This window comes from Protobothrops mucrosquamatus, unplaced genomic scaffold, assembly GCF_001527695.2.
Source record: "Protobothrops mucrosquamatus isolate PMUCROS unplaced genomic scaffold, P.Mucros_1.0 scaffold5052, whole genome shotgun sequence".
NCBI lineage: Eukaryota > Metazoa > Chordata > Lepidosauria > Squamata > Viperidae > Protobothrops > Protobothrops mucrosquamatus.
Window position 1 is genome coordinate 1 of NW_015390929.1, and position 26,793 is coordinate 26,793.

At 49.1% G+C, this 26,793-nt stretch overlaps 1 protein-coding gene across 1 annotated transcript in view; it reads right to left on the reverse strand.

Moving 5' to 3' along the window:
* Positions 1-13: 13 nt before the first annotated feature.
* LOC107299516 (helicase SRCAP-like) overlaps positions 14-26,793 on the reverse strand; it is a gene marked incomplete at its 3' end in the record, with an annotated part of 34,208 nt that continues 7,428 nt past the window's right edge. Inside the window, exons 8-34 of the mRNA XM_015828876.2 lie at positions 26,280-26,566; positions 25,199-25,289; positions 25,015-25,104; positions 24,283-24,438; positions 23,123-23,379; positions 22,866-23,043; positions 20,782-20,918; positions 18,237-18,406; positions 17,955-18,147; positions 17,717-17,853; positions 16,565-16,751; positions 16,235-16,404; positions 14,763-15,112; positions 13,896-14,438; positions 13,629-13,796; positions 12,170-12,400; positions 10,433-10,759; positions 9,145-9,386; positions 8,610-9,001; positions 7,978-8,180; positions 7,662-7,831; positions 5,467-5,663; positions 4,383-4,497; positions 4,002-4,130; positions 3,716-3,898; positions 3,164-3,247; positions 14-2,719 (exon numbers count right to left, since the gene is read on the reverse strand). Coding sequence (XP_015684362.2) covers positions 14-2,719; positions 3,164-3,247; positions 3,716-3,898; positions 4,002-4,130; positions 4,383-4,497; positions 5,467-5,663; positions 7,662-7,831; positions 7,978-8,180; positions 8,610-9,001; positions 9,145-9,386; positions 10,433-10,759; positions 12,170-12,400; positions 13,629-13,796; positions 13,896-14,438; positions 14,763-15,112; positions 16,235-16,404; positions 16,565-16,751; positions 17,717-17,853; positions 17,955-18,147; positions 18,237-18,406; positions 20,782-20,918; positions 22,866-23,043; positions 23,123-23,379; positions 24,283-24,438; positions 25,015-25,104; positions 25,199-25,289; positions 26,280-26,566 — 8,093 coding nt within the window. The remainder of the gene's footprint in view (positions 2,720-3,163; positions 3,248-3,715; positions 3,899-4,001; positions 4,131-4,382; positions 4,498-5,466; positions 5,664-7,661; positions 7,832-7,977; positions 8,181-8,609; positions 9,002-9,144; positions 9,387-10,432; positions 10,760-12,169; positions 12,401-13,628; positions 13,797-13,895; positions 14,439-14,762; positions 15,113-16,234; positions 16,405-16,564; positions 16,752-17,716; positions 17,854-17,954; positions 18,148-18,236; positions 18,407-20,781; positions 20,919-22,865; positions 23,044-23,122; positions 23,380-24,282; positions 24,439-25,014; positions 25,105-25,198; positions 25,290-26,279; positions 26,567-26,793) is intronic.

The window sequence follows — 26,793 nt, forward strand, 5'->3', positions numbered from 1 at the left end:
GTTTAGTGGAAACGGTTAACAATTCTCGTCCCTTCAAGGCGGAGTTGGAATCCGATCCGGGCTGAGCATGCAGTGAAGTTCGATTCCGTACTTTAGGGGAAGTTTTTGAGACAGCCGTTTTGGGATGTAAGTCCAGTGGCTCGTGAACCTTCGAGGGGCCCTCTGTTACAGAGACCTCAGGAGACCTCTGCGGCTTCTTTTGCACCTTAGTGGGAAGCTCTACAGTCTGAGGTTTTGTGGATGGGGATCGCAGCACTTCGGAAGCAGGAGACTTGGGAGGCATGACGGGGGATTGCCGAGTCTTCGGGGGCCGGCCACGCCTTCGCTTTTCCACAGGGGAGTCCCCATTCTCACTGCTGTCTGTCTTGCTCTTGGGAGATTCACTCTTGGGAGTGGAGCTCTCGGGCACCTTCTGCTCCGGGGACTGAGTCCCTGCCTGGCCTTCAGGGGTTTTCCTCACTGGCGCTTTTCTTTGGGGGTTGATCTCCAGAGCCGACTCAGGAAAGGGCCGGAGCAACCCTGGACTCTGCTGATCCGGTGACTTGTTCTTGGGAGGACGTCCTCGTTTGCGCTTGACAGGCTCAGAGGACGTATTGCCAAGCGGCTCCCCTTTTGAACCATCATCTTTTTCTTTGGCTGCTGCCCGGCTCTCCAGTTCGATTCTTCGCCGGGCGGGCAAGTCCCGCAGCAGAGGCAAGGCCTTAGTAGAAGGTGGAATTTCTGGCTCCGATAGGCTTTGGGCCACGCCGCTGCCCAGATTGATCACAGCGCTGGGGATGGAATCCAGCTTGCACATGCGATTACGTCGTCGACGAATGAGCTCTTTCTCTTCCACCACCGTGACCAGGCGGCCTGGCAACTTGCGTAAGACTTTGGCGGCAGGGCCATCTGGCGTTTGACAGCTTTGCTGGATTTGCACATCAGCGCTGGTTCGACGGCGTGGAGGTTTGCTTGGTGAAAGGCTGTCATCTGAAGACAAATTTCCTTGGAGTGATGAACTCTCCTGCGATGAGGCAGAGCCGGGGCAGACGGCGGCAAGCCTAGTCTCCTGGGGCCCCTCCCCGTGACTGTTTTTCCCTACCGCTCCTTGATTCTGAGTGGTTGTTTCATCCCGACTGTTCACTCTGTAGTCAGCTGGTTGAGATATTGGCGACGTAACCCCCAAGGGCAAGATTTCAAGCTGGGGCTCAGTTAGCAAACTTGAAATACGAGAAGGGAGGTCTCCACTTCTCAGAGATTCCTTCAAGCCATTTTGTTCCTTGATACAGGTCAGGGTTTCCAGTTGAAGGAGAGAGCTCGTCGCCGGAGAGTGATCCAAGGAAGTAAACACAGGGGTGTCCATCTTGGGGACTTCACTGTCCAGCATAAATGATGCTGCACTGCCTGCGGTTTCCCAAGTGGCGTCTTTTGTGCTTTTAGAAGACAGAGGCTCAGACACGACCTTAGCAGTGTCATCAGGAGGTGCTGCAGTCTCTCGAGTAGCGATCTGCCTGGTTGCCTCATCCGCAGAATTGACCAATTCCCCTTCGGCAGCATTGTAGCTGGTGCTCACATCTGCCTCTTCTGTTGGCTTCTGCGCACTCACCTTTTGCTCGATCACCGGTAAATTTATTTCACCTGTAGCCTCAGACTTGCTCTCAGAAGTTAGTTTCACGGTGCCAAGTGGCACTGGAGTTGTTGCTTTCATTGTACTGCCCGGGATATTCAGCTTCCCGGCATCAGGTAATGTCTGTGTACCCAATGATTTCCCAGTAACCTGGGTGTCTTGTTCGTGGAATGCTGGAACTTCCTTATCCGCAGCAGACTCAACAGGGTGGAAATCCAGGGTTGGTGGGCCGAGCTGGGAAATTTCGTCTGGTTTTTGCTCTTCTACATCCGCTTTTAATTTAAATGCCTCTCCGTCAAGTCCTTGCAAGTGAAATTCGGGAGCCTTTACCTCCGTCCTTGACCCCTCAGACTTAGGTGAGCTACATGTAAGTTTATCTGGCCCGGAAGTTTTTTCAGGCTTCTGTAGGCCTAGCCTTGGCCCTTTATCCAAGTTGGTGTCTGATGCCTGTGGGACACTTCCTGGTAATCTTTCATCAACAACCAGGGTCTCGGTCTTTGAGGTGGTACCTCTTTGAATTCTGTCCCCAGCAACTCCAGGATCTGATTTCTGTGGAGCAGCTTGCAGCCATTTATCCCCAGCAGATGGGGTGTCTGTTCTATGGAGATTAGCTCTCAAAAACCTGTCACCAGAAGCTTCGCTTCTGTGGGGGGGCATTTTCTGCACCTTCTCCCCACTAGTTGGTCCTTTATTCCATAGCTCTTCCCGACGGGTCAAAGTTCTGCGAGTATTCGGGACAATCTGAGCCCGCTTCTCTTCCCGCACCAGCTCTCTACGCACCGAAGCACTTCTGGTGTGCTGCGCTACTTGGGGCAGGTGGTCATCTTCCTCATCTGTCACCATTCGGGAATACCGGAGATTGGGCAGCCTTGACTGAGAGGATTCCACATCTCTGCCATCCCCATCCTTTGGCGGAAGACGAGTGCTACGTAGCCGTTCGCTCATGCGGGTGCCGGTCCTCTCTGAGCCTATCCGGCTAGGAAACCTGGCCTTCTTGCTTTTCTTGCTGGAGCCTTCCTCAAGGAGGTAACTCTCATCTTCATCCTCTGGCAGTTTAAAGACCACCTCATCCTTAGCCTGGTCAATATCTTTGCGGGCAGCTTCCACCTGTTCCTGGAACAACAGAGAAATCTGATAAAGAGGAACCAAAGGGGGATCACCACTAGCTTGGCAAGGATTCTGGCCCTGTGAGCTACTCAAAGGTATCTGAAAAAATAAGACTGAGAACCCTTCCCCCCCCTTCTCAATAGGACCAAATGCTAAATACCCTCATCATATTTCAAAACTGGAGACGGTCCTGCTTTTTAACATACATGATGTGCTGATTGTCCTCTCCATGAAAGGTTGAGAGACCAGAAAAATGGGACTCTCAACAGCCTGGAAGATGGTTGCTTTACGGCTATTTTAAAGAAGTTGAATCAGACTGAGGAACTGACCAACATTTAACATAAGATTTAGCCAGCTTAAAAAAGAAAAATGATGCATGGTCCTTGATTCCCATTTTTCTGACAGGTTATTATGCAAAAGAATGTCACCAACCAGGGATCTGAAATTTACCTCGGCTTGCTTCAACTCCTCCCGACTGATGTCCTCCAGAGATGCCTCCAAAAAGTTCATGGCGTAACGTTCAATAGGAGTGAGCTAGAAAATGGGGGGGAAAAATTCACAGGGGATTTTGGAAAAGAACACATCACGGGTTTTACAATTATTTTGGGCATGGGGGTTGGAATGCAGGGGCGTTGTGAGATGTCTGTATTTGTGTTGAATGTTGAGTGCTTACATTTTTATTCCTACAGCCAATTACGGATTCACCGGTATGCTGCTGATTGATTGTATTTTTAAAGTTATGGTTGGCCTCACAGTCATGATGAGATGGGCAGCCATATACACTTAAACAAACAAGCTTAAAAAAAACCCCAATCATCTGCCTGAATCTAAAGCAGCGGAGTCCAACCTTGGCAACTTCCAGATCCAAAGTTGCCAAGGATGGACACTCCTGATCTAAAGGAAACGATTATCTTCGTTATGATTGCAGCAGGTGTGTATATTATAGAACAAAGGGCTAGCCTTCCACTTTCATCTCAGGTTAAAAGGCAGGATGTTATGTACCTGTTCTACAAGCGAAGCAATTTCCTGCTCTGCCTTAGAAATTTCTTCTTCTTCCTCTTTGCTGGACCGGTCTTCTGCATCCAAAGGAATGTTCTCATTGAATTCAGCCAGCTCAGCCACTTGCTCTGCCTTGGCCTGAGTAGCTGCCCGGATGTCTTCAGGATCCTCAGCCTTGCACAGTGCCTGTGAGGGAAGACATTTCCAGGCAGAAATCACAACAGTCCTGGTCAAAGGGGGGTGGGGGGCAGCTCCCTTTTTGTTCAACATTATGAATAAAGTAACCTACCTGTTCTAGAATCTGTGTCTGCTTGGTGGCCATGGGATCCTCTTCCTCCTCCTGCACTGGAACTGGGACCTCTCCTTCTTTCTTCGTGGGTTCATCTAGTGGCATGTCAAACAGCTCACGGATAGTTTGCTGAGGGCAGAGAAATTAAATTACAAATTATCCTTAAGACAGGAACTGCTGGCCTACACATCTGGTGATTTTTTTTTTTTTTGGTTACCTTTCTTGTAGCAGACTAACATAACTAAGGATGTCTCACAGTAACAGGGCAGCGTTAAGATGCTTAAGAATAAAGCACTGCCAGTCAAACCACTGGTCCCATGCACCAAGGACAGCACAATTCAGCAGCAAGGTCCAGGATCAATTCCAGATGTTTACGGTTACCTGCTTGAAGTAGGCTGTAGTGAAGTTGCCCCCCTCAATAGCCATATCTCCTAGCATCCTTTTCTGATTAGCTTTCTTCAGAATATTTTCCTCCACAGTCCTTTCGCTGATCAACCTAAAGGCATCAGAGAATTAATCTGTAAGTTACTGCTAGCCACTGTGTTGACAGGAAAAATCTATGAAACTTATGGTTTAATTTTTTTAAAAAAAACTTATTGCTATAATACAATTATTAAACGTCTAAATCCTTTTCTGCAGCTGCCAGAGCTCCTTTTAATTGCTGGTGCTGAAAAATGGGAGTGGGGCTATCTATTATAATGACGTTGTAGGAGATGACTAGGCTGAGCCCCAAGGGAGGGATCAAACGCATCATAAATCACGAGTCCTTGCCGGCAAGACATGTAAGAACAGTCCATCTTGAATGCCTCTCTTATCCCCCCGCTCATTTCCCTTAGCTGCTAGGTGGTCAGATTCTTGTAGAGAGCTTAAGTTTGCAATACATCTTTATACAGGTATTCCTCGGCTTATAACCACAATTGAGCCCAAAATTTCTGTTGCTAAGTGAAACATTAGTTAACTGAATTTGGCTCCATTTTACGACCTTTTCAGTCACAGTTGTTAAGTAACACCGTTGTTAAGTGAATCTGGTTCCCCACACTGTCTTTGCTTGTCAGAAGATTGCAGAAGCTGATATGACCCCAAGGCACTACAAACGTCATAAATAGGAGTCAGTTGCCAAGCGTCTGAATTTTGATCATGTGGCCACAGGGATGCTGCAACGATTGTAAGTGTGAAATGGTTGTAAATGTGAAAAATGGTTGTCACTTTTTTTTTTAGGGCCGTTGTAACTTCAAACGGTCACTAAATGAACTGTTGTTAAGTCGAGGACTACTTGTACTCATTTGAATGGCCTGAATTTTCTGACTTCCCCGGGGCCTGACAGAGACATAACCTCCTAGATCCATTGCTTTGTACATCTTCTCCAACCTCATTTGCCAAGTGTGCAGACTGAAACCCTGGAGAATAACATAGCTAAATTAGACTAGGCAATGCTGTCGCACACAGAAGGGAAAGCTTAGTTAACCTGTAGATGTGAACATCCCGTGTCTGCCCGATGCGGTGGCAGCGATCTTGGGCCTGAGCATCCATGGTGGGGTTCCAGTCACTGTCATAGAACACCACAGTGTCAGCACCGGTCAGGTTCACTCCCACCCCACCGCTGCGTGTTGACAAGATGAAGCAGAAGATGCGCTTGTCTGCATTGAAACGCTCCATCAACGCCTGCCAAAATCAAAGAAAAGAAAGAAAATAATGGACCGGGATTCTGCCTTTACCTCCCAGTTTCAGGAGAGGAAGGTAAGTTTAAGAATTAACTTCATGTATGAATTACATGATTAAAAGCAGGTGATACAATTATCTTAATTTGATAACCTAGAACAGTGATGGCAAAACTTTAAGACACCGAGTGCCCAAAAACTCCTCCGCCTGCACCTGCCTGCTCCACTCCGCCTGTTCCGCCCCCTGTCCACTCCTCCCTCGCTCTGCCCCCCCCGTCCCATCCACCCGCAGGGCAACCTACAGCCTCCATGGCCCACCGCAGATCACCCAGGCGGCCCTGCAGCGCCATGGCAGCCATGCCCCCTGCCCATGCCCCGCAGTATCATCTGTGCACGATAGGGTGCGAGGGTGGAGTCTTGTCCCTGCTGCCCGGCTGCCATGTCCTTGGCTGCGCTTTGTGCGGGCCGCGCCCAGGGGCCAAGGTGGGCGTGGTCACCTCGATGTTGCTCATGGGGAGGGACACCTGTGGGGGCCGAGCAGGGTTGGGGGAGATCCAGGGGGTCTCTGGCAGGTGGGGCGGTGGGCAGGAGGCTCGTCCTGCAGGGTGAGGCGAGGCAGGGCGGGGGTGCCATTGTTGCAGGGCAAGGTGAGGCCAGGGCCGGGGCGACTGCTGCCTGACACCATCGGCCCCCGCACACAGAGGCCAGCGAGTGCATGGGGGCTGATAGTGTCCGTCAGCAGCCACAGCCTGCTGGCCCCTCGACCGGCACACTCTAGGGCTCCGCGGTCTGCTGCCAGCAGTTCAGAGAAGCCGCCTCTGAGCTGAACAGCCAGGTGACAGCTGAGGAGGCGATGCAGTAGGTCGTGCCCGGGAAAAAGAGAGCATGCGAGGCCAGGAGGGATGGGACGGGGGGGGGGAGGGAAACTAGCCATGCTGGAATGCATCCGGCCACGTGGGACCTCGGCGAGTTAGCGGGCGGCTGGTTGAAGAGGGATGGTTGCCATCTCTGGGGCACGGCACGTGTGCCCAGAGAGGGCTCTGAGAGCCGCCTCTGGCACGCGTGCCATAGGTTCGCCACCACTGATTTAGGGAGCAGCGCGGTGATAGGGTAGTCAATAGTCCAATAACAAAATCTTTCATACATATCTCAGGTTACATATTAAAAACTCCCTATTTCCCTTAATTATTGTATCAAATTCAAGTTAAAACATTTCTAATTATAGCCCAGACATTCAATACATTTGTCAATATAATTTTGTTTGTACATATCAAAGTCCTGTTTTTAAATTTTACTTAATTCCAATTAACCTATTCCAATTTAGCCTTTAATAATCATAATGTTTAAACTTCGGGTAACCCAAATTTCCCTAATTTCGTTACAAAATAGTTATCGTGTCTAAAATACACATATTATTCAAATAGCTACATTTTCAAAAGTATATTCTATTTCTCGTCCTAGTAGCTCATCATTTACTAATAAACTGTCTTTCATTATCACAAACCCCTTTCCGTATTACATTTCAAAACTATAGTCTAATAACTAATTTTCATTTCATTTATAAGCCTAAATCCTGGAGATTAGATCAGTCAATACCCCTAAAAGAAAACTCCTTAGCCCATTAAGTAAGATTTTAAGCTGTTCCATCATCAATCAGCTATAAGGAGAAAGAGGAAAGGGAAGATCCCATTTTTGAATCTGACTCTAGCTTTCTTTTTGTGCCAAGCAGGTTTCCATACCAGTGCCCCTGAATACTCAAGTGGGGTCTCCCTTCATACTGTGAATTGGACTCTTGTTTATTGCTCTGGACATTTTGTTTTTGTTAAAGTGTGGTTGTTCTTAATCTTTGGATGCAAGTCAGAATCGCTTCTGCGAGACAGGTGGCCTTACACGTTGTTTAAATGAATAAAGCAGCTAGGAAGAAAGCATCATGAATCACTTCTGGGAGATGGGCAGGGATGTGCTTAACATTTCAGGAAGGGCACAAACGGCTATCACTTACCTGCCGTTGCTCTACCCGAGTGCTACCATCCAATCGCAGGTAGATATGCCCGTGATAATTGAGGAATTGTTCCAACACATCCAACATGCGGGTCATCTGGGTGAAAATCAGGACCCGGTGGGATCCAGCCTTCAGCTGCCGTAGTAGAATATCCAAAGTCTGCAATTTCCCTGAAAACAAATGAAAGAACAGAGAGCAATGGGCAATGATATATCTGCCAACCCAAAAACAATGGGCTTGACCTTACAAAGCAGGCTAACGCATTGCCCTTATTTCCCGATCGGTGTCAAGTGCACCCTTACTCTTCACCACATACCACAGTCGTACTGGATGAGGCGAAGGTCCGGGAACTGGGTCCTCATGTTGCAAATGATACGATGCAAACAACTTGCGTGTGGCGAGAGCTCTTGGCGCAAGGTCTCCTTGAAGACCGACTGCTGGAGCAGGAGTGTCGGGGGAGGGTGAGAGGTGTGCATGGTGATAGCGGGCGCCTCCACAGGAGGCATAACGAAAATGAACCTGCGAAGGTGAGCAAACAGTAAAGGAGAGGCAAGGATACAAATTCAACAGCCGGGCTGGTGTAATGGTGAAGGTGCTGGCCCAGAAACCAGGAGACCGTGAGTTGTGGTCCCACCTTAGGCATCAAAAGTCCCACCTTAGGCTGGGTTACTTTGAGCCAGCCCAACTCACTTCACAGAGTTGCAGTTGTGGGGAAAGTAGCAAGAGGAAGGAGTATCAGATATGTCTGCCACCTTGAGTTACTTAAAAATGTGGGTTAAAGCTTCGATAAAGCACATTAAGTACCTCAAGAAAAGAGAGAGGGAGATTTGACTAAAGCTGGAACTCGCAGGAATATTTTGAAACACTCAAAAAAGATAATCTTCCGGCTTCTTCTCCCCTTTAGCGCCACCCCTTCAAAGCAGCCAAGTATCTGCGGGAAAATATTACCTCTCTATAATGTCTGTCAGCTCCTCAATCCGTTGCTTGGGTGTCAGGATCGCTTGGGCCAAGGTTTCTGACCGCTGCCAATAGGCCTCGAGATGCTGAGCACTCCTTTGCACTTGGGCCGCATAGCAATGGGTGTATCCAGATCCTCTTGAGCCCTTTGGCTCCACTTTCTGGGTTGCCGTGGCTCGTTCTTCACTCGCCTCCGCCATCACCTCCTCTTTCTCCTCCTCCTCCTCTTCCTGCGGGGGTGGCGGAGCGGGAGGAAAGAGGCTGCAAAAGCGTAGCACTTCAGTACCGTAGATGGGCACAAGGTTGCAGTGCTGCTCATTGAGGCGGAAAAGCCGGTCAAGGCGCTCCTCCTTCTGCTTCTTCCTCTTGTCTTCAAGTGCTTCCTGCGAGGCCAGAGCAAGCAAAGCATAATAGAATTGTATTCAACTCCTGATCACCTCCCTGCCACAACCTCTCAACTGTCCTGTTTCTCCAGCCCCTTCCGCTCCCCCCCCCGCAACCCCCGTCCCTGAGCCAAGGAACTCACCAGAAAGAAAGGGGAGCGGGGCGGGGGAGGAGGCTGCCGTCTCGGCCTTGGGGCCAGGATGGAAAGGGGTGGTGGTGGTGTAGGTGTAGTAGAACGCAGAGTTAACATCTCCGGTTCCTCCTTGGGCATGGGGCTTGAGGCAATTTGGGACACCATTGTAGGAGAAGTGTTGGCCGAAACAGTAACAGTGGCAGCTGGGCTGATAGCAAATGAAGCAACTGTGGGAGGCGGGGAAGGAGGAACTGTGAAGGAAACAGAAGAGCAATCGTGAGGATTGCCGACACAATCTACAATCTCTTTCATGTTTACAGAATGTGGTAATATGTCACTTGGCTCCCTCTTTGGATTGGAGTTATTGCGTTATGTTAAATTTTGTTTCGAAGACTCACTGGCTTCTGTAGATGGGCGTCATCGTTCGAAATCCATTTTGAAAATACGACAAACAAAAAATGAGTACCACACACCTTTACGACTGCAAAATAGGTTGTAACACTGCTGGGAAGTTACCAGTTCTCCATCAACTACAGGTCGATTTAAAGAATACAACGGTTTTGCTATATTTGAACCATCATTTTACCAGAGTTTTAGAGGGCTATGAAGAAATCTGAATCTATGCAGGACTGTCAGCATTTTCATAATATATATTTTAGTCTCAAACTACTGTAATTCAAAACTGGTAGAATTTAGCAATTATTATTCTGGATACCGAGAATGCTTTTGATATGATTTCCTGGAAGTTTTTGAAACAGGCACTGACTTATTGTGGATTCCCTACAGTTCATAGCCTGCACTGATTTAAATAAGAGTTTAATTAATTTGGGGTATTTTCAGAGGCTAATATTACGTTATGCACCTCGTCAAAGATACCCTCTTTCACCTTTTCTTTTTAATTTAGCTTTAGAACTGTTTCTATGTGCTATTAGAAATTCCGAACTCATAGTCACATTACGAGAGGTAAAAGTTACATTTTTGCTATATGCAGATGGCACATTTCATGAACCAGCCAAAGTTTTCCATTCCTAATCCTATTTCACTTGCACCTTGTCTAACATACTAATTTATGTTTAACTTTTTCTTCTTATATGAACTATCAGTCATTTATCTGCATAGAATTAGAATATATCTACAGTTAGTCTCTGTTTACCAGATTAACATATTCCTTGATTTTTCTTTTTTTATATAACATCCTTTTAAAGAAAAAAATCAGTTCGAAGCTGGCAGTGGGATCCAGCTCCCAAATTCTCTTTGATGCAGGAAATCCCACCTGGTGATTTTAAGACATGCTCACCCAGCTGTTGCTCCAGGTTGGGGTTTGAGGCTTGGATCATTCGCAGCATGGGTCTCACGAGGGTCTGTAGGGGGGCCGGTGCAGGTGGCCTCACTGGGACCAGGGGCTGGTTGGGCAGCCTAACTGATGAGACGGGGTTCACAGGAAGTGAGGCCCGCTGGGCCAAGAGGGCCGTTGGAAGGCCAGGCAAAGTACTGGCAGTTGTTGGCGTCACAGGGCGCATGGGTGGATGCTGCGGCCCCGGTGCTGGGGACACTAAGCCATCTCGAGGAGCCTGCCGTACGACAATCTTCACTACGCCAGAGCTATTCACTGCGGAGGACGGCACTGTGAGAAACAAAGGCAGAGGAGAGGCTCGATTTGGAAGCACAATTATTTCTGATTATCACTGCTGACTACAGGTAGTCCGTGACAGTTCATTGAGTGACCGTTCAAAGTTACAACAGCGCTGAAAAAAGCAACTTATGACCCTTTCCCACACTTACGACCACTGCAGCGTCCCCACGGTCACGTGATCAAAATTCAGACGCTTGGCAACTAACTCACGTTTATGACAGACGCAGGATCCCGGGTGTGTATGTGTCATGTGATCACCTTTTGCGACTTTCTGACAAGCAAAGTCAATGGGGGAAGGCAGATTCATTTAACAGCCGGGTTACCAATTTAACAACTGCAGTCATTCAGTTAACAAACGGGGCAAGGAAAGCTGCAAAACGGGCGCAAAACTCACAACAACTCTTGTCACTTAGCAACAGAAATTCTGGGCTGAGTTGTGGTCATTCAGTCACGGACTATCTGTATTTACATGTTGGGATAGGGCAGTGATGGCGAACCTTTTAGAGACCGAGTGCCCAAACTGCAACCCAAAACCCACTTATTTATCGCCGGGTGGGCGTGGGTGTGGCCAAGGTGGGCGTGGTCACCTCAATGTTGCTCGTGGGGAGGGACACCTGTGGGGGCCGGGCAGGGTTGGGGGAGATCCAGGGGGTCTCTGGCAGTGGGGCGGTGGGCAGGAGGCTCGTCCTGCAGGGTGAGGCGAGGCAGGGTGGGGGTGCCATTGTTGCAGGGCAAGGTGAGGCAGGAGCCGGGGCGACTGCTACCTGACACCATCGGCCCCCGCACACAGAGGCCAGCGAGCGCATGGGGGCTGACAGTGTCCGTCAGCAGCCACAGCCTGCCGGCCCCTCGACTGGCACTCTCGGGCTCCGCAGCCCGCCCCCAGCAGTTCACAGAAGCCGCCTCTGAGTTGGACGGCTGGCCGACAGCTGAGGCGGCGATGCAGTGGGTCATGCCCGGGAAAAGGAGAGCATGCGAGGCCAGGAAGGATGGGACGGGGGGGGAGGGAAAACTAGCCATGCTGGGATGCATCCAGCCACGTGGGACCTCGGTGAGTTAGCGGGCGGCTGGTTGAAGAGGGACGGTTGCCATCTCTGGGGCACGGCGCGCATGCCCACAGAGAGGGCTCTGAGTGCCGCCTCTGGCACGCGTGCCATAGGTTCACCACCACTGGGACAGGGAGAAAACTGAAACATAAATAAGGCACAGAAAAGAAAAAGACAGCCAAAAGACAACGAGAGACGACTGGCGATGTAATTCAAGAGGTAGCATGCCTCAAACACAAGTCATCAGAAAGGAAAGCTGGTGGAGGGCAAACCGGTTGCAGAAAGGGGCTTCATGTCCCCAAGTCCATTTCCTGAAAGACAGAAGGAAAATCTAGGCGACAAGAGATATGCTGACCTTGGGTCACAGCAATAGGGACGCTGATTGTTGCTGTGGAAGCAACAGGTGGGACAGTTGTGCTGGTAGCTGGGACCGGCAGGATGGTGGGAGGCTGGTGGCCTGGAACATTCTGCACGCCGACCGGGTTCTGCCCTGCCTGCTGGGCCATAGCCTGGATCAAAGCCACTTGAGCTGGCTGGCTGATTATGTGGTGCTGCCCCCCAGCGGACACCAAGTGAACCACGTTCCCTGGAGAAAGAGAAGGAAAGGAGAATTCTTGCCCATTCTGTCCTTTTCTGCCTGCAACGTCTAGTAAAGTTTTAAATATATCTCTGTGAGCCCTCCTTGAGAGATCCCACTGAGAAGCAGTGGTCCTCTGAGTCAAAGCAAGGCTCTAATTTTGCTGTATCCCTCGGGTCACCGGATGACTCACAAAGAGACACCAGGAGCTTAGAGGGACTGCTCCAATAATAATAATTAAAAAAGCTATCTAGCACTTCATTTCCCTTTCAACATTATCTCCACGACAGCCTGTGTCACTATTATTTTCCCCTAACAGGAGACATTTAACCTTGCAAGCGTTTTATCTTGTCAGTGGATCTATTAATTCGCATGTTTTAATTCTCTTCCATAAATGGCGTTAAATAATAGGAAGAAAGCATGCCTGTGCATAGGAATTAATTTTAAGCAGCAAGTGCAAAGTTTAAAGTTGTCTCGTGGGATTTATTAAGTCACACACCGTGCAGGAGTCTTTCTTACGCTGAAAAGATCTAGTCAGGGATGACTAGAAAGTACAGGTAGTCCTTGACTTACAACAGCTCATTTAATGACTGTTCGAAGTTACAACGGCACTGAAAAAAAGCGACTCGTGGCCGTTTTTCACACTTACAACCGTTGCAGCATCCCCCCAGTCATGTGATCAAAATTGAGACACTTGGCAACTGACTCACATTTAGGACTGTTGTAGGCTCACGGGGTCACGTGATGACCTTTCGCGACCTTCTGACAAGGAAAGCTAATAATCATAATAATAAAGTTGGAAGGGACCTTGGAGGTCATCTAGTCCAACCCCCTGCTCAGGCAGGAAACCCTACACCATTTCGGACAAATGGCTGTCCAGTCTCTTCTTGAAAACTTCCAGTGTTGGAGCATTCACCACTTCTGGAGGCAGGTTGTTCCATTAGTTAATTGTTCTAACTATCAGGAAGTTTCTCCTTAGTTCTAGGTTGCTTCTCTCCTTGATTAGTTTCCACCCGTTGCTCCTTGTCCTGCCTTCAGGCGCTTTGGAGAATAGCTTGACTCCCTTTTCTTTGGGGCAGCCCCTGAGATACTGGAACACTGCTATCCTGTCCCCCCTCGTCCTTCTCTTCATTAAACTAGACGTACCCAATTCTTCATTAAACTAGACATACCCAATTATTCATGACAAGGAGACAAGGGGAGTCATTGGGGCTGTTCAGGACTGGGGTTTACCTACTTGGCAGCTGTCGGGCTGGCTGAGGCATAGTGACCTGGCGAACTTGGGTACCCGTCAAGGTAAGCTTGTTGCCTTGGATCTGGAATGTGAGGGGTTTACTGCCTGGAGCACCTTGGAGAGGCCGATTAGCCAACGAGGCAAGTTGCCCAATGCTGACTACTTCACCCGCTGCAGCAAAGGGAGAGAGAGAAAAAAAAAGGAGGGTTAGATTTTCAAACCATCATCGTGGCACGGCTGCCTGTGTCTTGCTGGCTCCTTAATACTCACAAGGCAATCGCGCCTGCATATCCGGGGACAGCAAAAGCCTTTGCTGCACGCCTCCGGCCGCAGCAGCAAAGTTGTACCCGGGCAAGGTGGGTACGGCAGAGTGGATGTTCATGGGCTTCACCATGCCCCCGACGGCGCTGGTGGATTGTTGAGCGGCAGGTCCTGGGCCCAAAGGGTTGGTCGGGGGAGGCTGCTGCCCCCCGACAGGGGATACACCCAGAGTGTTAAGGGGGGATATGCTGAGCGTGTTAATGGACTGGGTGTTGGTGGGTGGTTGCTGAGCCAGGGGACTAAGGCCCAGGGTGCTGATGGGGGGCTGCTGCTGCTGCTGCTGGACAGAAGTGATGCTCAAAGTATTAGTGGGTGGTTGCTGTCGCCCTGTGGTGGCACTCAAGCTGCTAACTGGGGGCTGCTGCCCCATTGGGAGTGGGACTGGGGCAGCCTTAAGAGAGGAGGTGGTGGCAGGAGAAACGGGAGGCGGCGAGAGGAGAGGCCGGGGAGTATTTGGGGCCAGCTGAGCTGCAGTCATTGCCATGGGCAGCACTGTAGGAGGGGGGAAAAAAAGAGAAAGAGAACGAGGTTAGAGACCCACAACTCTTATCCTTTTCAAATATTACGGTACGAGCTTAAGCAAAACCCAATACCAACATCGTTTTGCCACCAAAAGGACAATTTGCTGTTTAAAAGTCAAACGAGAAATCTATTGTGTCTGCTTCAACATAAACTCAAAGAGGTGCAGATATACTTTCACACAAAACGACTTTAAAAGCAAAGGCGAAGGTAAGAAGAAACAAGAGCTCAACCCCCCCCAAAAAACTTCTGCTCGTCCTCTTTCCACGTTTCCCCCAAACAATTCCGAAACCTCACCCTGAGGAACGGAGGCATGGCTCTGCAGCAAAGCAGCGGCTGGGTTGTTCTGGCTCAACGTAGGCACTAGAGTCGGGGTCTGTGGTCTGGCAGGAGGAGGCACCGGTACTGACATGGTCACGGATGAAGGAGGCATCGGGATGGGCCCAGGGAGAGACAGCGAGACGGGGAGCGGGGTGGGCGGCAAAGGCCCTGGCAATCCCGGGCCTGGGTGTGGTCCGGGAGCTAGAGCAGGTGTCAGCGATTCCGGAAGCACAGGAGTTATCGGTCTCTGCAGAGGGGCAGCGGGTCGAGGGCTGTTCACCAGTACTACCGTTCTGTTTTCTGGCTTGGGCATTGGCTGTAACATCCTGAAAGAGATGACACAAGAGCAATGGATATTCCTTTTCTTCTGCTAGGCCAGTGGCGGCGAACCTATGGCACGTGTGCCAGAGGCGGCACTCAGAGCCCTCTCTGTGGGCACATGCGCCATGCCCCGGAGGGAGATGGCAACCGTCCCTCTTCAACCGGCCACCTGCCGAGGTCCCACGTGGCCGGATGCATCCCAGCATGGCTAGTTTCCCTCCCCCCCCCGTCCCATCCCTCCTGGCCTCGCATGCTCTCCTTTTCCCGGGCACGACCCACTGCATTGCCTCCTCAGCTGTCACCTGGCCGTTCAGCTCAGAGGCGGCTTTTCTGAACTGCTGGCAATGGGCTGCGGAGCCCGAGAGTGCGCTGGTCGAGGGACCGGCAGGCTGTGGCTGCTGACGGACACTGTCAGCCCCCATGCACTCGCTGGCCTCTGTGTGCGGGGGCCGATGGTGTCAGGCAGTAGTCGCCCCTGCCCCGCCTTGCCCTGCGACAATGGCACCCCTGCCCTGCCTCGCCTCACCCCGCAGGGCGAGCCTCCTGCCCACTGCCCCACCTGCCAGAAACCCCCTGGATTTCCCCCAACCCTGCCTGGCCCCCACAGGCGTCCCTCCCCACGAGCAACATCGAGATGACCACGCCCACCTTGGCCATACCCACCGTCTGCCATGACCACCACAGCCACGCCCACCCAGTGGGCCCTGCCCACCCAGCGATAAATAAGTGGGTTTTGGGTTGCAGTTTGGGCACTCAGTCTCTAAAAGGTTCGCCGTCACTATGCTATACAATAAATAATAATAATAAAAAAACCCTTGTCTAAGAACTGTTCCAGAGATGGAGAGATGTAACAGTCCCCTCCAGACAGCTCTCAGCCAAGATTATTGCATATTTATTCTAGTCAAGGTAATACTCAGAATTCAAAGTCGAGACAACAAATAATGCAGAGCACATTAACTAACAGCACATATTTTTCTGCGTAATTGCCGCTGGAATAATCCCAATAACAACTTTTTCTTCAGGTCAGAAAACCTAAATCCTTCAGAACTGGCAAGTTTATGTCCAAAGAGGAAAGCGTGGATATGACGCAATGAAGCCTCTTGAGCAGTGAGAAGAATTACCAATACCTGTTCACTTTCATTTTGACTGGCTTGGGTCTGGGAGGAGGGTCCGGGGACTCAGCAATCTCTTCAATCATTTTCCTCGTCACCTTCCATTTGGGCAGGAATGTGTCTGTTTCATAGCGGGACACCGAGCCTTCCAAGTTGATCAGATCAAAAATGCCCAAGTCCACATTCTGCAAGAGGTTGAGATTCACACGTGCGATCAAATCAGAATGCTTCGTTCTAGTTTTGCATCCCCCCTCGTCTCAAAAACAGCGGTCGCCTGTCCACCCAGATACCCCCTAAATGGAGCAATTCCACCCTTTCAAGGAGATCAGAAGAGGAGGCACTTGCCTTGAGAGGGTCGCAACCAAGAGCATGCAAGACGAGGGAAGCGGTGCGGAAGCAGATGCCCTCCGTGATGAATGGCGAGTGGATCGGCCGCGGATCGAAAAGATTGGGGTGATTGCAGACCTTCCGGAGTTGCATCAGGATGTTGATGACACTCATGAAGTGCCCTGTTGCCAACGTCTCCTTGGTACTGTTAAGGGGGACAGCCACATGTCATCAGCTTATGCCCACAGAGGCCAAGGAATGTAATAATCAATTTCAAAAGTCATAAAACACGGATGTGGCATGGAGCTGGAAAAACAAAAGCTAGAGAAACACCACTGTCTATATTCCGTTCTCTCAATGACCAGCCTACTATTCTATGAGGCTCACACTATTAACTTTTAGAGACCGAGTGCCCAAACTCCAACCCAAAACCCACTTATTTATCGCAAAGTGCCAGGGGCCCATCAGCATTGTGGTGCCCTCGGGGGGGGGGAGGGAAGTGCCTTTGAGTGCCTCCTCTGGCACGCAAAAACCAGGGGCGCAAAAACGGGCCACCGTGCTGCAAGGCGCAAAAACGTCTGCCGTCACGCCGCAGATACAAGGCGCTGCACCATGCAAGAATGGGGCAGGGCTAGTATCACGCAGGCACTAGCCCTGCCTCATTTGCAGTGCATGCGTGTTCGTGGCCCCGTGCGCGCACACGCGCATGTAAAATGCTTCCCTCTCCCTTTTCTTCCAGTCCGCTAATCGACAATGGTTGGTGACCTCTGCTCTACCATCTCTACTCGAGCTTGCTAGTCGGTCGCTTCGCCTCCTTTGTGCTGGGCGAGGTTCCTGCTCCGGGCGGTGGTGGCGGCCTGATGAACCTGCTGCTGGCGGTGGCGGCACGCGTGCCAACAGAGAGGGCTCTGAGTGCCGCCTCTGGCACACGTGCCATAGGTTTGCCACCACTGACTTAAGCTTTCCTCACAAAATCCAAGAAGCCTAGTAATCTACAGACATTCCCTCTGCCACTTCTCAACTAGCCTTCTATACCAGGGGTGTCAAGCTGCCGGTCCTTGGCCCAGCTGCATCACACCGAGGCCGTGCCCACCCCAGCTCCGGTAATGTGAAAAAAGTCGCGATACGTCATGTGACGCGGTGAGTTTGACACCCGTGTTCTATACTTACGTCGCCTGGGCCATGAAGTCATCATAAAGATAACGCTGGCGCTTGGAAAGACGGCACTTGATGACGTGCTCGTATTTCTTTGGCATTTGCTTCTCTACGTCCACTTTTACCCTTCGCAAGAGGAAGGGGCGCAGCACCTGTTGGGACGATGACAAAGGAGGCACGTTTTGCTCCAGATCTTTCCTCTGTCCACTTTCAACAGCCTCTTGCCAAGGCCTTCTCCTTCCATGATGCTCACCTTGTGCAGTCTTTTGACTAAATTCTCATTGTACTCCTGGCTGCCTTCAATCATGCCTGTCAGTGGGTTAGAAAACCACTCCTTGAACTCCCGGTGTGACTGGAAGACGTGTGGCATCAGGAAGTGCATGAGGGACCACAGCTCCATTAAGCTGTTCTGGAGAGGCGTCCCAGTCAGCAGTAGCCGCCGCTGGCTAGAACACAAGCGAGACACACATTTGAAAATCTCTGAAATCCAAGGTGTTTCTATTTAATGCTGAGGAAAGCACTGTTATTGCCTCACCTGTTGAAGTTGAGCAAAGACTGCCAGCGTTGAGATTTGAAGTTCTTGATGTTCTGAGCCTCATCCAAGATCAGATATTTCCAATTCTTGCGTCGAAAGGCCTGGTGATCTTGCAACACCAACTTATAGGAGGTGATGCAGATATGGAAGGCATTGGGCTTGGTCCAACCCTACATGGAGGCAGGGAAGGAATTGCAACAGGGCTAGTACGAGAGATTCTTGCTATCCTTCTTCTAGTAGAAACAGTTACAACAAAATTGCTCAAGTCAATGATCTGCAAGATTTGCATTCCTAAGTCCATCACCGTAACACAACTCTGTGTACATTACCCACAAGGTCAAGCGTGCTTGCTGTTTCTAGAACTGTGATGCGTGGTTCTTTTATTTATATATATAAAACTAAACTTTTGTAGTTTAAAGATTTTCCCTGGTGTTCACGTTTATTTGTTTATTACCATTTTCCTTTATACAACTCTAATACATATTCAGCATTCTATACAATATATACACTATATACATTCAATATCTAACTCGCAATAGCCTTATATATATTTCCAATTTTTGTTTCTATTATCTATCCATGTATACCATTTTCCCCAAACCGCGTAAAATTCCGAGTCGTCTTTTTCTTTTAGTTCTAAAGTGAGTTTATCCATTTCGGCACATTCATGTATCTTCTGAATGATCAATCCCTCCGGTGGTATATTGCGTTCCTTCCAGTGTTGCGTGAACGCAATGCTTGCCGCAGTTAATATGTGTAGAATCAAATATCTTATTGTCCTGTCAAATTTCTTTTTAAGTATTCCCAGGAGAAATGTTTCCGGGTTTAGTTCTATTTGGCATTTTGTTAGCTCGTGTAGCCACCCTTGTATCTTAATCCAATTTTTTTTCGCTTCGGGACACGGCCACCAAGCATGAAAGAAGGTACCTTGACGATAATTACATTGCCAACATTTTGGGCTTTGATTTGGGTACATTTTCGCCAGGCTTGCTGGAGCTAAGTGCCAGCGGTATAGCATTTTATACTGATTTTCCTTGTATGCAGCAGGTTTGGTTGTGGTGTAATTTTTGTTCCAAATTCTTTCCCAATCTTCTAATTCTATATTGTGCCCTATGTTTTTTGCCCATGCAATCATCGGTTCTTTCACCATCTCCTCTACTCTATCAAATTCTAATAAATAATTGTATATTTTGCATATTAGTTTTCCTTCGGGGCCTATCAATAGTTTGTCTAGTTGTTTTGGTTCCGTGTCAATTCCATACTCTTCCACATCTTTCTTGTATCTAGATTGTAGTTGTAAATATGGCCACCGTTCAATAGATATTCCCTGTTCTTTTAACGACTGGTTGTTTTTAAGCTTTCCCTGTTTGTCTAAAATTTCTGAGTATCTGGGGATTTTGCTTGGGTTCTATGATGGCACTGAAGCCAGTGTCCAATCCCTTGCAAATAATTTTTTTCTGCTTTAACTAGTAGGAAACAGCATTAACGTGAACATTTCCTGTTTGTGCTACATTTAGTATATATATATTCGGAAATAAAAACAAAAATGCGACTCTTGGGAATATTCATTATAAAATAAAACGACCACCAAGAGAAATCTATAAAAACATATAGAATTTAATCTGCCAAGCTTTCGTCAAGTGCACCGTCAGACATCCTATGACAACCTGGTCGAGACGAAGTGGAGGGAGGGTTTCCCCAGTGCATCTAGCGACCTGCCGACAATGGATTGAACGACTAAATGCTAGACGTGGAGTAACGGATCGAGGACGCCCAGATAGTGGGCAAGGGGGATGAGGTTGGGACGTCTTGGGGGAGAGACAGAGCCGGAGAGGTTGACAGAGCGGAGGCGGCCCGCCGGGAAAGTAGAGCGGGGGCACCCCGCGAGAGGGACGGAGCCGAGGTGCACGGCACTAAAGTGCCTCACCAACCGCACAAGATCAGTGGTGGGGGAGGGAGGGAGAGGGAGGGGAATGGAAACAAAAAGGAGAAAGAACGACCTACGCCGGGGCGCAGGGAGAGTGGATACCGTGTTCGTAAGAACTCAGGAAACAACTTACATTCCCCCCCACCTGTCAGAGACAGACACACGTATAACAGCGGGGGAGCCGTATGCAGGGAAAGCAGGAATGCCTTACCATCGAATCTGCCTAACACCCTGGTAATGAATGTAATAGCACTCGAAAGGACGCGAACTCAGAAAAGGGAGCCGAACATCAAAGCAGGCAGCGCGCTCGAAGTGCGGCAGGATCAGCTGGGGCCGGTCATGCGCTCCAGGAGCCGGAAGCAGGCGTTGAATGGCTGTATATAAGTCTTTACCGGCATTTGCCTTTTTAGCCCTGATGATGTCAAGTGCACTTGACGAAAGCTTGGCGGATTAAACTCTATATGTTTTTATAGATTTCTCTTGGTGGTCGTTTTATTTTATAATATATGAATGCCAGATACTGGACACACTAGATGACGAAGCAGAAGGCGAACTTCTTATGCATAACTGAAGAATAGGAAAGTTCAAAACCAGATGTGAGTGGCTGAAAACTCTCACCTGTCGCTTTAGCTTACGCTCCTTCTGGGCCCCGTAATATGTTAGAATCTTGAAACTGGGGCACCAGCGCTTGATTTCCATTTCCCAGTTGAGCATTACGCTGGTGGGAACGATGATCAGGTGAGGACCCCAACTGCCTGCAGGAGCAAACAAACATCGTACCCAGAGATGTTTATGTCTCTAAAGGCAAAAGTCACTGCTTCACCTTATCCCCCAGTCACACGTGTCCCCTGGATTCATTCCGTTCTACCACAAAGATGACAATACTATCACAAGCAGATCTTATGAGAAAAAAGTACTATCAAATCTTCTTCCCAGTTGTATTTGCCAAGTGGGCTCTTTCAGGCTACTGGATGGATAATCCTGTAGTGACTCTGACTAGTGCCAGGTTCCATTTGAGCAATTTTGTGGCATTTTAAGGTCACTTAGGCTCATGCTGGGCTTTGAGTCAATTCAAGGCATACCCACACTTGGAATGACCAGAACACCACCTAGCAATGTTCTTTTGAATGAATCCCATGCATTCTCTCTTAAAGAAGTCAGTAAGATTTGGGGAACCACTTCAACACAAGCTCGTTCCCCACTCTGGTTTTTAAAGGCTACTAAAGACTCTGGCATGCTAAGTATCACTGAGGTCATTCACACTTTTTTTGCAGAGGGGATTCCCCATCCACTAAAAAAAAAGAGCCAGTGAGGAGAGCCTACCTAAGAAAACACATTTGGGTTGGATCAATTCAACAGTTTGTTTATTCATTAAAATTACATGGCCATCCACCTCACAAGAAATGACTGTAGGTGGTATACAGCAAAAACACACGCACGCACGCTGTCCTCAACCTACAACCACAATTGAGCTCAAAATTTCTCTTGCTCAGTGAGACAGTTGAGTTTTGCTTCATATTATGCGCTTTCAGGCCACAATTGTTAAGTTAGAATCACCGCAGTTGTAAATTTAGTAACACGGTTAAGTGAACCTGGTTTCCCCACTGACTTTCGTTGTTTGAAGGTCGCGAAAGGTTATTAAATGATCCGGGGGCCCTGCAACCATCATAAATTAAGAGTCACTTGCCAAGTGTCTGAATTTTGATCACGTGACCGTGGGGAATGCTGCAGCGGTCATGCGAAAAATAGTCACGTCACTTTTTCCAGTGCCACTGTAACTTCCAACAGCCACTAAATGAACTGTTGTAAGTTGAGGACTATCTGTATGCCAAAATGATGCCAAAACAAGTCATAGTAAAAAGATTTTAAAAAGAACAGCACACTCAAAGAGATGAGATCAGCAAGAGAGCCATCTCGAGATCTCACTGGACTCCTGAGAACTGCAGGCCTCCCGATTACACATGCATGGTTGCTCCAAGTTATTGGATTAAACTAAATATCGTGACCTTTTCAATTTGGATTCAGCTGGATATGGCATGGAGAACCACTCTGATCACCCTGATTGATGGTGTATACCAGGGATAGGCAACCTTGGCTCTTTTCTGACTTGTGGACTTCAACTCCCAGAATTCCTGAGCCAGCCATGCTGAGGGGAAAGGGAGAGGTTTCCAAGCTGAGCCATGCTGGCTCAGGAATTCTGGGAGTTGAAGTCCACGAGTCATAAAAGAGCCAAGGTTGCCTATCCCTGCTGTATACTGAGAAAGATGGGGTGTGTGCAACTCTGTTAGTATCCTGTATCTCTTGGCAGCTTTTGGTACCATCAACCATTGTATTTTGTTATAGTAGCGGAGGGAGCTGTAGTCTGATTTCCTTTACTGCTCTGCAGTGGTTCTGCTTATATTTCACCAAGTACTGATACTGGGATACTTCTACTTGACCTACAGGAATTGTCCCTCAGGAATCTACAGACCTGTCCCTGGAATGGTGTTATTTAATGTATTATTATGAACCACTGGGAGGGATTAATCACAGGTACAGTGTAACTAGCTTGGTTACTCTGCCAAGGGTCCAAGTGGACATTAGCACCCAATATGACTTCGCACGACATCAGCTGTGACTTTTTCCTTATGTGGAATCCATCTCTGCTCCCTGATCTCCTTCCTGCCCGAATAACCAGAGCTCTCTCCGAGCTATTTGCCCACCTTTTTCACAGGCCAGATGCGCCAACAGGGAAATTGTCTGGATTGTTTTACCAAGACCCATCTCATCAGCCAGGATACCGTTGAGTTTCTTCTCATACATGGTAACCAGCCAATCAAGGCCAATGTGCTGGTATTCTCGCAGCGTGCCACGCAACAAATAGGGAATTGGCGTCTTCACCTGCAAGGGAGAATGGTGATATAATTTGTCTGCTTTATTTCACTCCCTCCCTAATTGGTTGACCCAAGACATGACTCACTTGTGTGGTTGCCAAGGTGTAGCCTTTTGGCTGTAGGCTCTCTGCGGCTGCTGCAATGTCTGTGATCTCCTTTTTTGGCCCCGGAGCTGGAGCTGAATCATTGTCTCCCTCACCGCCATTGTCATCATCCTGCTTCAACAGGTACTCAACACCAAAATCTTCCTCCTGGATTACTGAAGCGTCTCTCCTTTCCTCCTCAAGGGCATCCTCCACTTCACTTTCCTCTTGCTCACTTTCTTCAATCTCTTCTGTGGAATCTGGAGGCAAAATCAGCAACATGGAGATAAAGCCGTACTACATAATCCTGTTAACTATTGGACCAAATGTACTCCAGACCCCGGGCCTGGCTACTTTCGATCAATTATTTACAAATGCTTAGAACAGTGGTGACGAACCTATGGCACGTGTGCCGGAGGTGGCGCTTAGAACCCTATCTGTGGGCATGTGTACTGTTGCCCCAGCCCCGCCTCCCCCCGTGGCCCTCTTACCAGCAGCCCCCTTGGAGGAAAGTCACCCCTGAGCGCAGTCTACACAGAGCAGCGCAGCCAAGGACATGGCAGCTGGGGACAAGACTCCGCCCTTGCGCCCTGTCACACGCAGATGATGCTGCAGGGCATGGGGGGGAGGGCATGGCTTCCACGGCGCTGCTGGGCCGCCTGGGCGATCTACTGCGGTGGGCTGTGGAGGCGGTGGGTGGCCTTGCGGGGGGGCGGGGGTGGAGCAAACGGGGCACGGAGAGGGGCGGGCGGGGAGGCAGGGGTGGTTTTGGGGCACTCAGTCTCCAAAAGGTTCGCCATCCCTGGCTTAGAACGATATATTGCTTTTCCAGGTAAGAAATCGCTCACGGCAGGCCCCCGTTTTCATTCAGAGAAATCCGACACATCGTTTTAAGACCAGCAGTTTTGCAAGGTATCCATTTGGGAGAACTAGGGCGAAACGTCCGAACAGCTCAAAGATCCATTCGGCTTTGATACCACGCAAAAACATTCATTTACAGCAGGGATGGCAAATTATTCCCCCGCCAAAGACATTGTAAAACTTCAACTCTCAACAGTTCTAATTAGCATAAAGTACAGCCCATATTTTCAAATGTTCAAGCCCGAAACACAGGAATATCTCTAGCTGTATGTTACAGGGGCCGCTCCTTCTTCCTTCTATACCTGAGTGACTAGTGCTATTCTCCTCCTCTGATTCCTCCTCATACTCTGAAGTGCTAGGCTCCAGTGCCTCAGATGAAGTGTCTGAGGCTTCCACTTCAAAGTCTGAAGCGTAAGCCCCAGCATATTTCTGCAGCAGCTCCTCCATGGGCAGTTCACCTGTTAAAAAGTCCAAAAGAAAAACTTGTGTTAGGCCAACGGAACCTAAGGAGTTGGATTTCTCCAATCCCATCTGCTGCTTTACTTATGTTGAAGGGATCTCCCCTTTCTGGAGTAAAACGACTTGCCAACTGTTAACTAGAGGTTAAGTCTTAACCCTGACTACCAAACTCTTAACTTAGTAGATTCTGATGCTTTCTGTCCCTTTGGTACTGCATCACGGGTTCAAATTAGCCAATTTTTAAACTTTAGTCAGTAAAGTCATTTTTCCCATGCTTCCGAAAAGAGATTAAAGGGGGGGGGGGGAGAAGAGCCAGCTCAATTTAAGTTCATTAACAAAAAGGTTTGTGACAACACTTTTTTTGGGGAAGGAGAAGTACTCCAAGACAAACAGTGCTGTGTTGGGGCAGGTGCTTAAATTGACCCTTTGTTGCTTGAGCATAATCTAGGAATGATGTTTCTTAGATCCAGCAGACATTCAGAAATACTACTCAAACATAATTATTGTTCTGAAGGATTATGGAACCCAACTCCTCATCCCCATTTGCTGTCCCAAGCTACAATCTCTCTTCGAACCTTCCTTGGCCAGATCATCCAGTTCTTTGCTGTGATCCACATTTCCTTCCAGCTTTTCTTCAGCATCTATGGTTTCCTCTACGTCTTCAGCTGGGAGAGAAAGGATTTCCTATGTTATTGGATTGCAATCCTAACCTCAGCCCAATTCTTGTTACGTTCAGTCAACTCGTGACTCAAAATTTACCTTCCTCTTCATTGGCTGTAAACTCCTCATCCTCTTCGTCTGGTTTCCAAGGTTTCTTATTCCTCTGAGTAACAGGTTTGGGTTTCTCCTGCTGAGTAGAGGGGGAGGATAAGGCTTCAAGAGACAGACAGCAACGGGGCATGTAACAGTAGGACAGATGGTAATGGATGCTTCTTGGCCAATATCAATTGTGGGTGCCAGTTAAATAGCAACAGCAACAGCATTTAGACTTATATACCGCTTCAGTATTTTATAGCCCTAAGTGTCAGCCTATTGCTCCCAGCACTCTGGGTTCTCATTTTACCGACCTCGGCAGGATGGAAGGCCGAGTCAACCTTGAGCCTGGTGAGAATCGAACTGCTGGCAGTCGACAGAATTGGTCAGCAATACTGCATTCTAACCACTGTGCCACCACAGCATAGTACAGTGATGGCGAACCTTTTAGAGACCGAGTGCCCAAACCGCAACCCAAAACCCACTTATTTATTGCAAAGTGCCTCGGGGGGGGGGGGGCCAGGGAGGCGCCTCTGAGTGCCGCCTCTGACACGCAAAAAACGGGAGCGCAAAAATGGGCCACCGTGCTGCAAGGTGCAAAAACGGCTGTGCCGTGGGGTACAGATACAAGGCGCTGCACCATGCAAGAACAGGGCAGGGCTAGTATCACGCAGGCACTAGCCCCGCCCCATTTACAGCATGTGTACGCTCATGGCCCTGTGCACGCACACATGCATGTAAAATGCTTCCCCCTCCCTTTTCTTCCAGTCCACCAATCAACAATGGTTGGTGACCTCTGCTCTACCACCTCTACTCGAGCTTGCTAGTCGGCCGCTTCGCCTCCTTTGTGCTGGGCGGGGCTCATGCTCCAGGCGGCAGTGGTGGCCTGAGGCACCTGCTGCTGGTGCCGGTGGCGCGTCTGCCAACAGAGAGGGCTCTGAGTGCCGCCTCTGGCACGCGTGCCATAGGTTCGCCACCACTGGCATAGTATGAGTTTTAAAACTGAAAGGTTGGATTCTTTTAATCCCAGCCTATAAATACAAAGCACCCCTAATCTTCCCAGCTCAAGCTTTGACTTGAAGGATACCTTTAGTGTTTCAGAGGTCTGACTTTCCTCCTGCTCAACTTCCTCTTCACTGTCACCCTCTTCTTCCTCCTCATTGTCCGAGCTGGAGGCACAAGGAGAGACACTGAAGGAATTTTCTAAGATTTGGGAGGGCAATGTCTGCAGTAGCTCCTCTAAGGGCAGCTCACTTTCCTGCTTTAGCAGCTCAATCTCCCGCAGCTGTGTTTCCGAATCGTTCCCTTCTTGTTGCTCCTCAGCTTCAATTGTCTCCTCGTCATCGGACTCTTCGTGTGGTTGAAAATCCCCATCTGTCAGAGAAAAAAAAGGATCAGCTGCAACGCGCCGTTCAAGTCGCAAAACCAATGCTAGAATTGTGGGTCGGGAATGGGCATTGAAATCCCACACACCATCCCTGGAAAACGAACACCATTTCTAACAAAGCAAATGTCTTTTAAGTGGGAAGGTGCGGTTTGAAACAGAAGCCATACTAAATGGGTTAGGAATTGGGCAAGGTCAAAGAAACAGAGTGTCATGT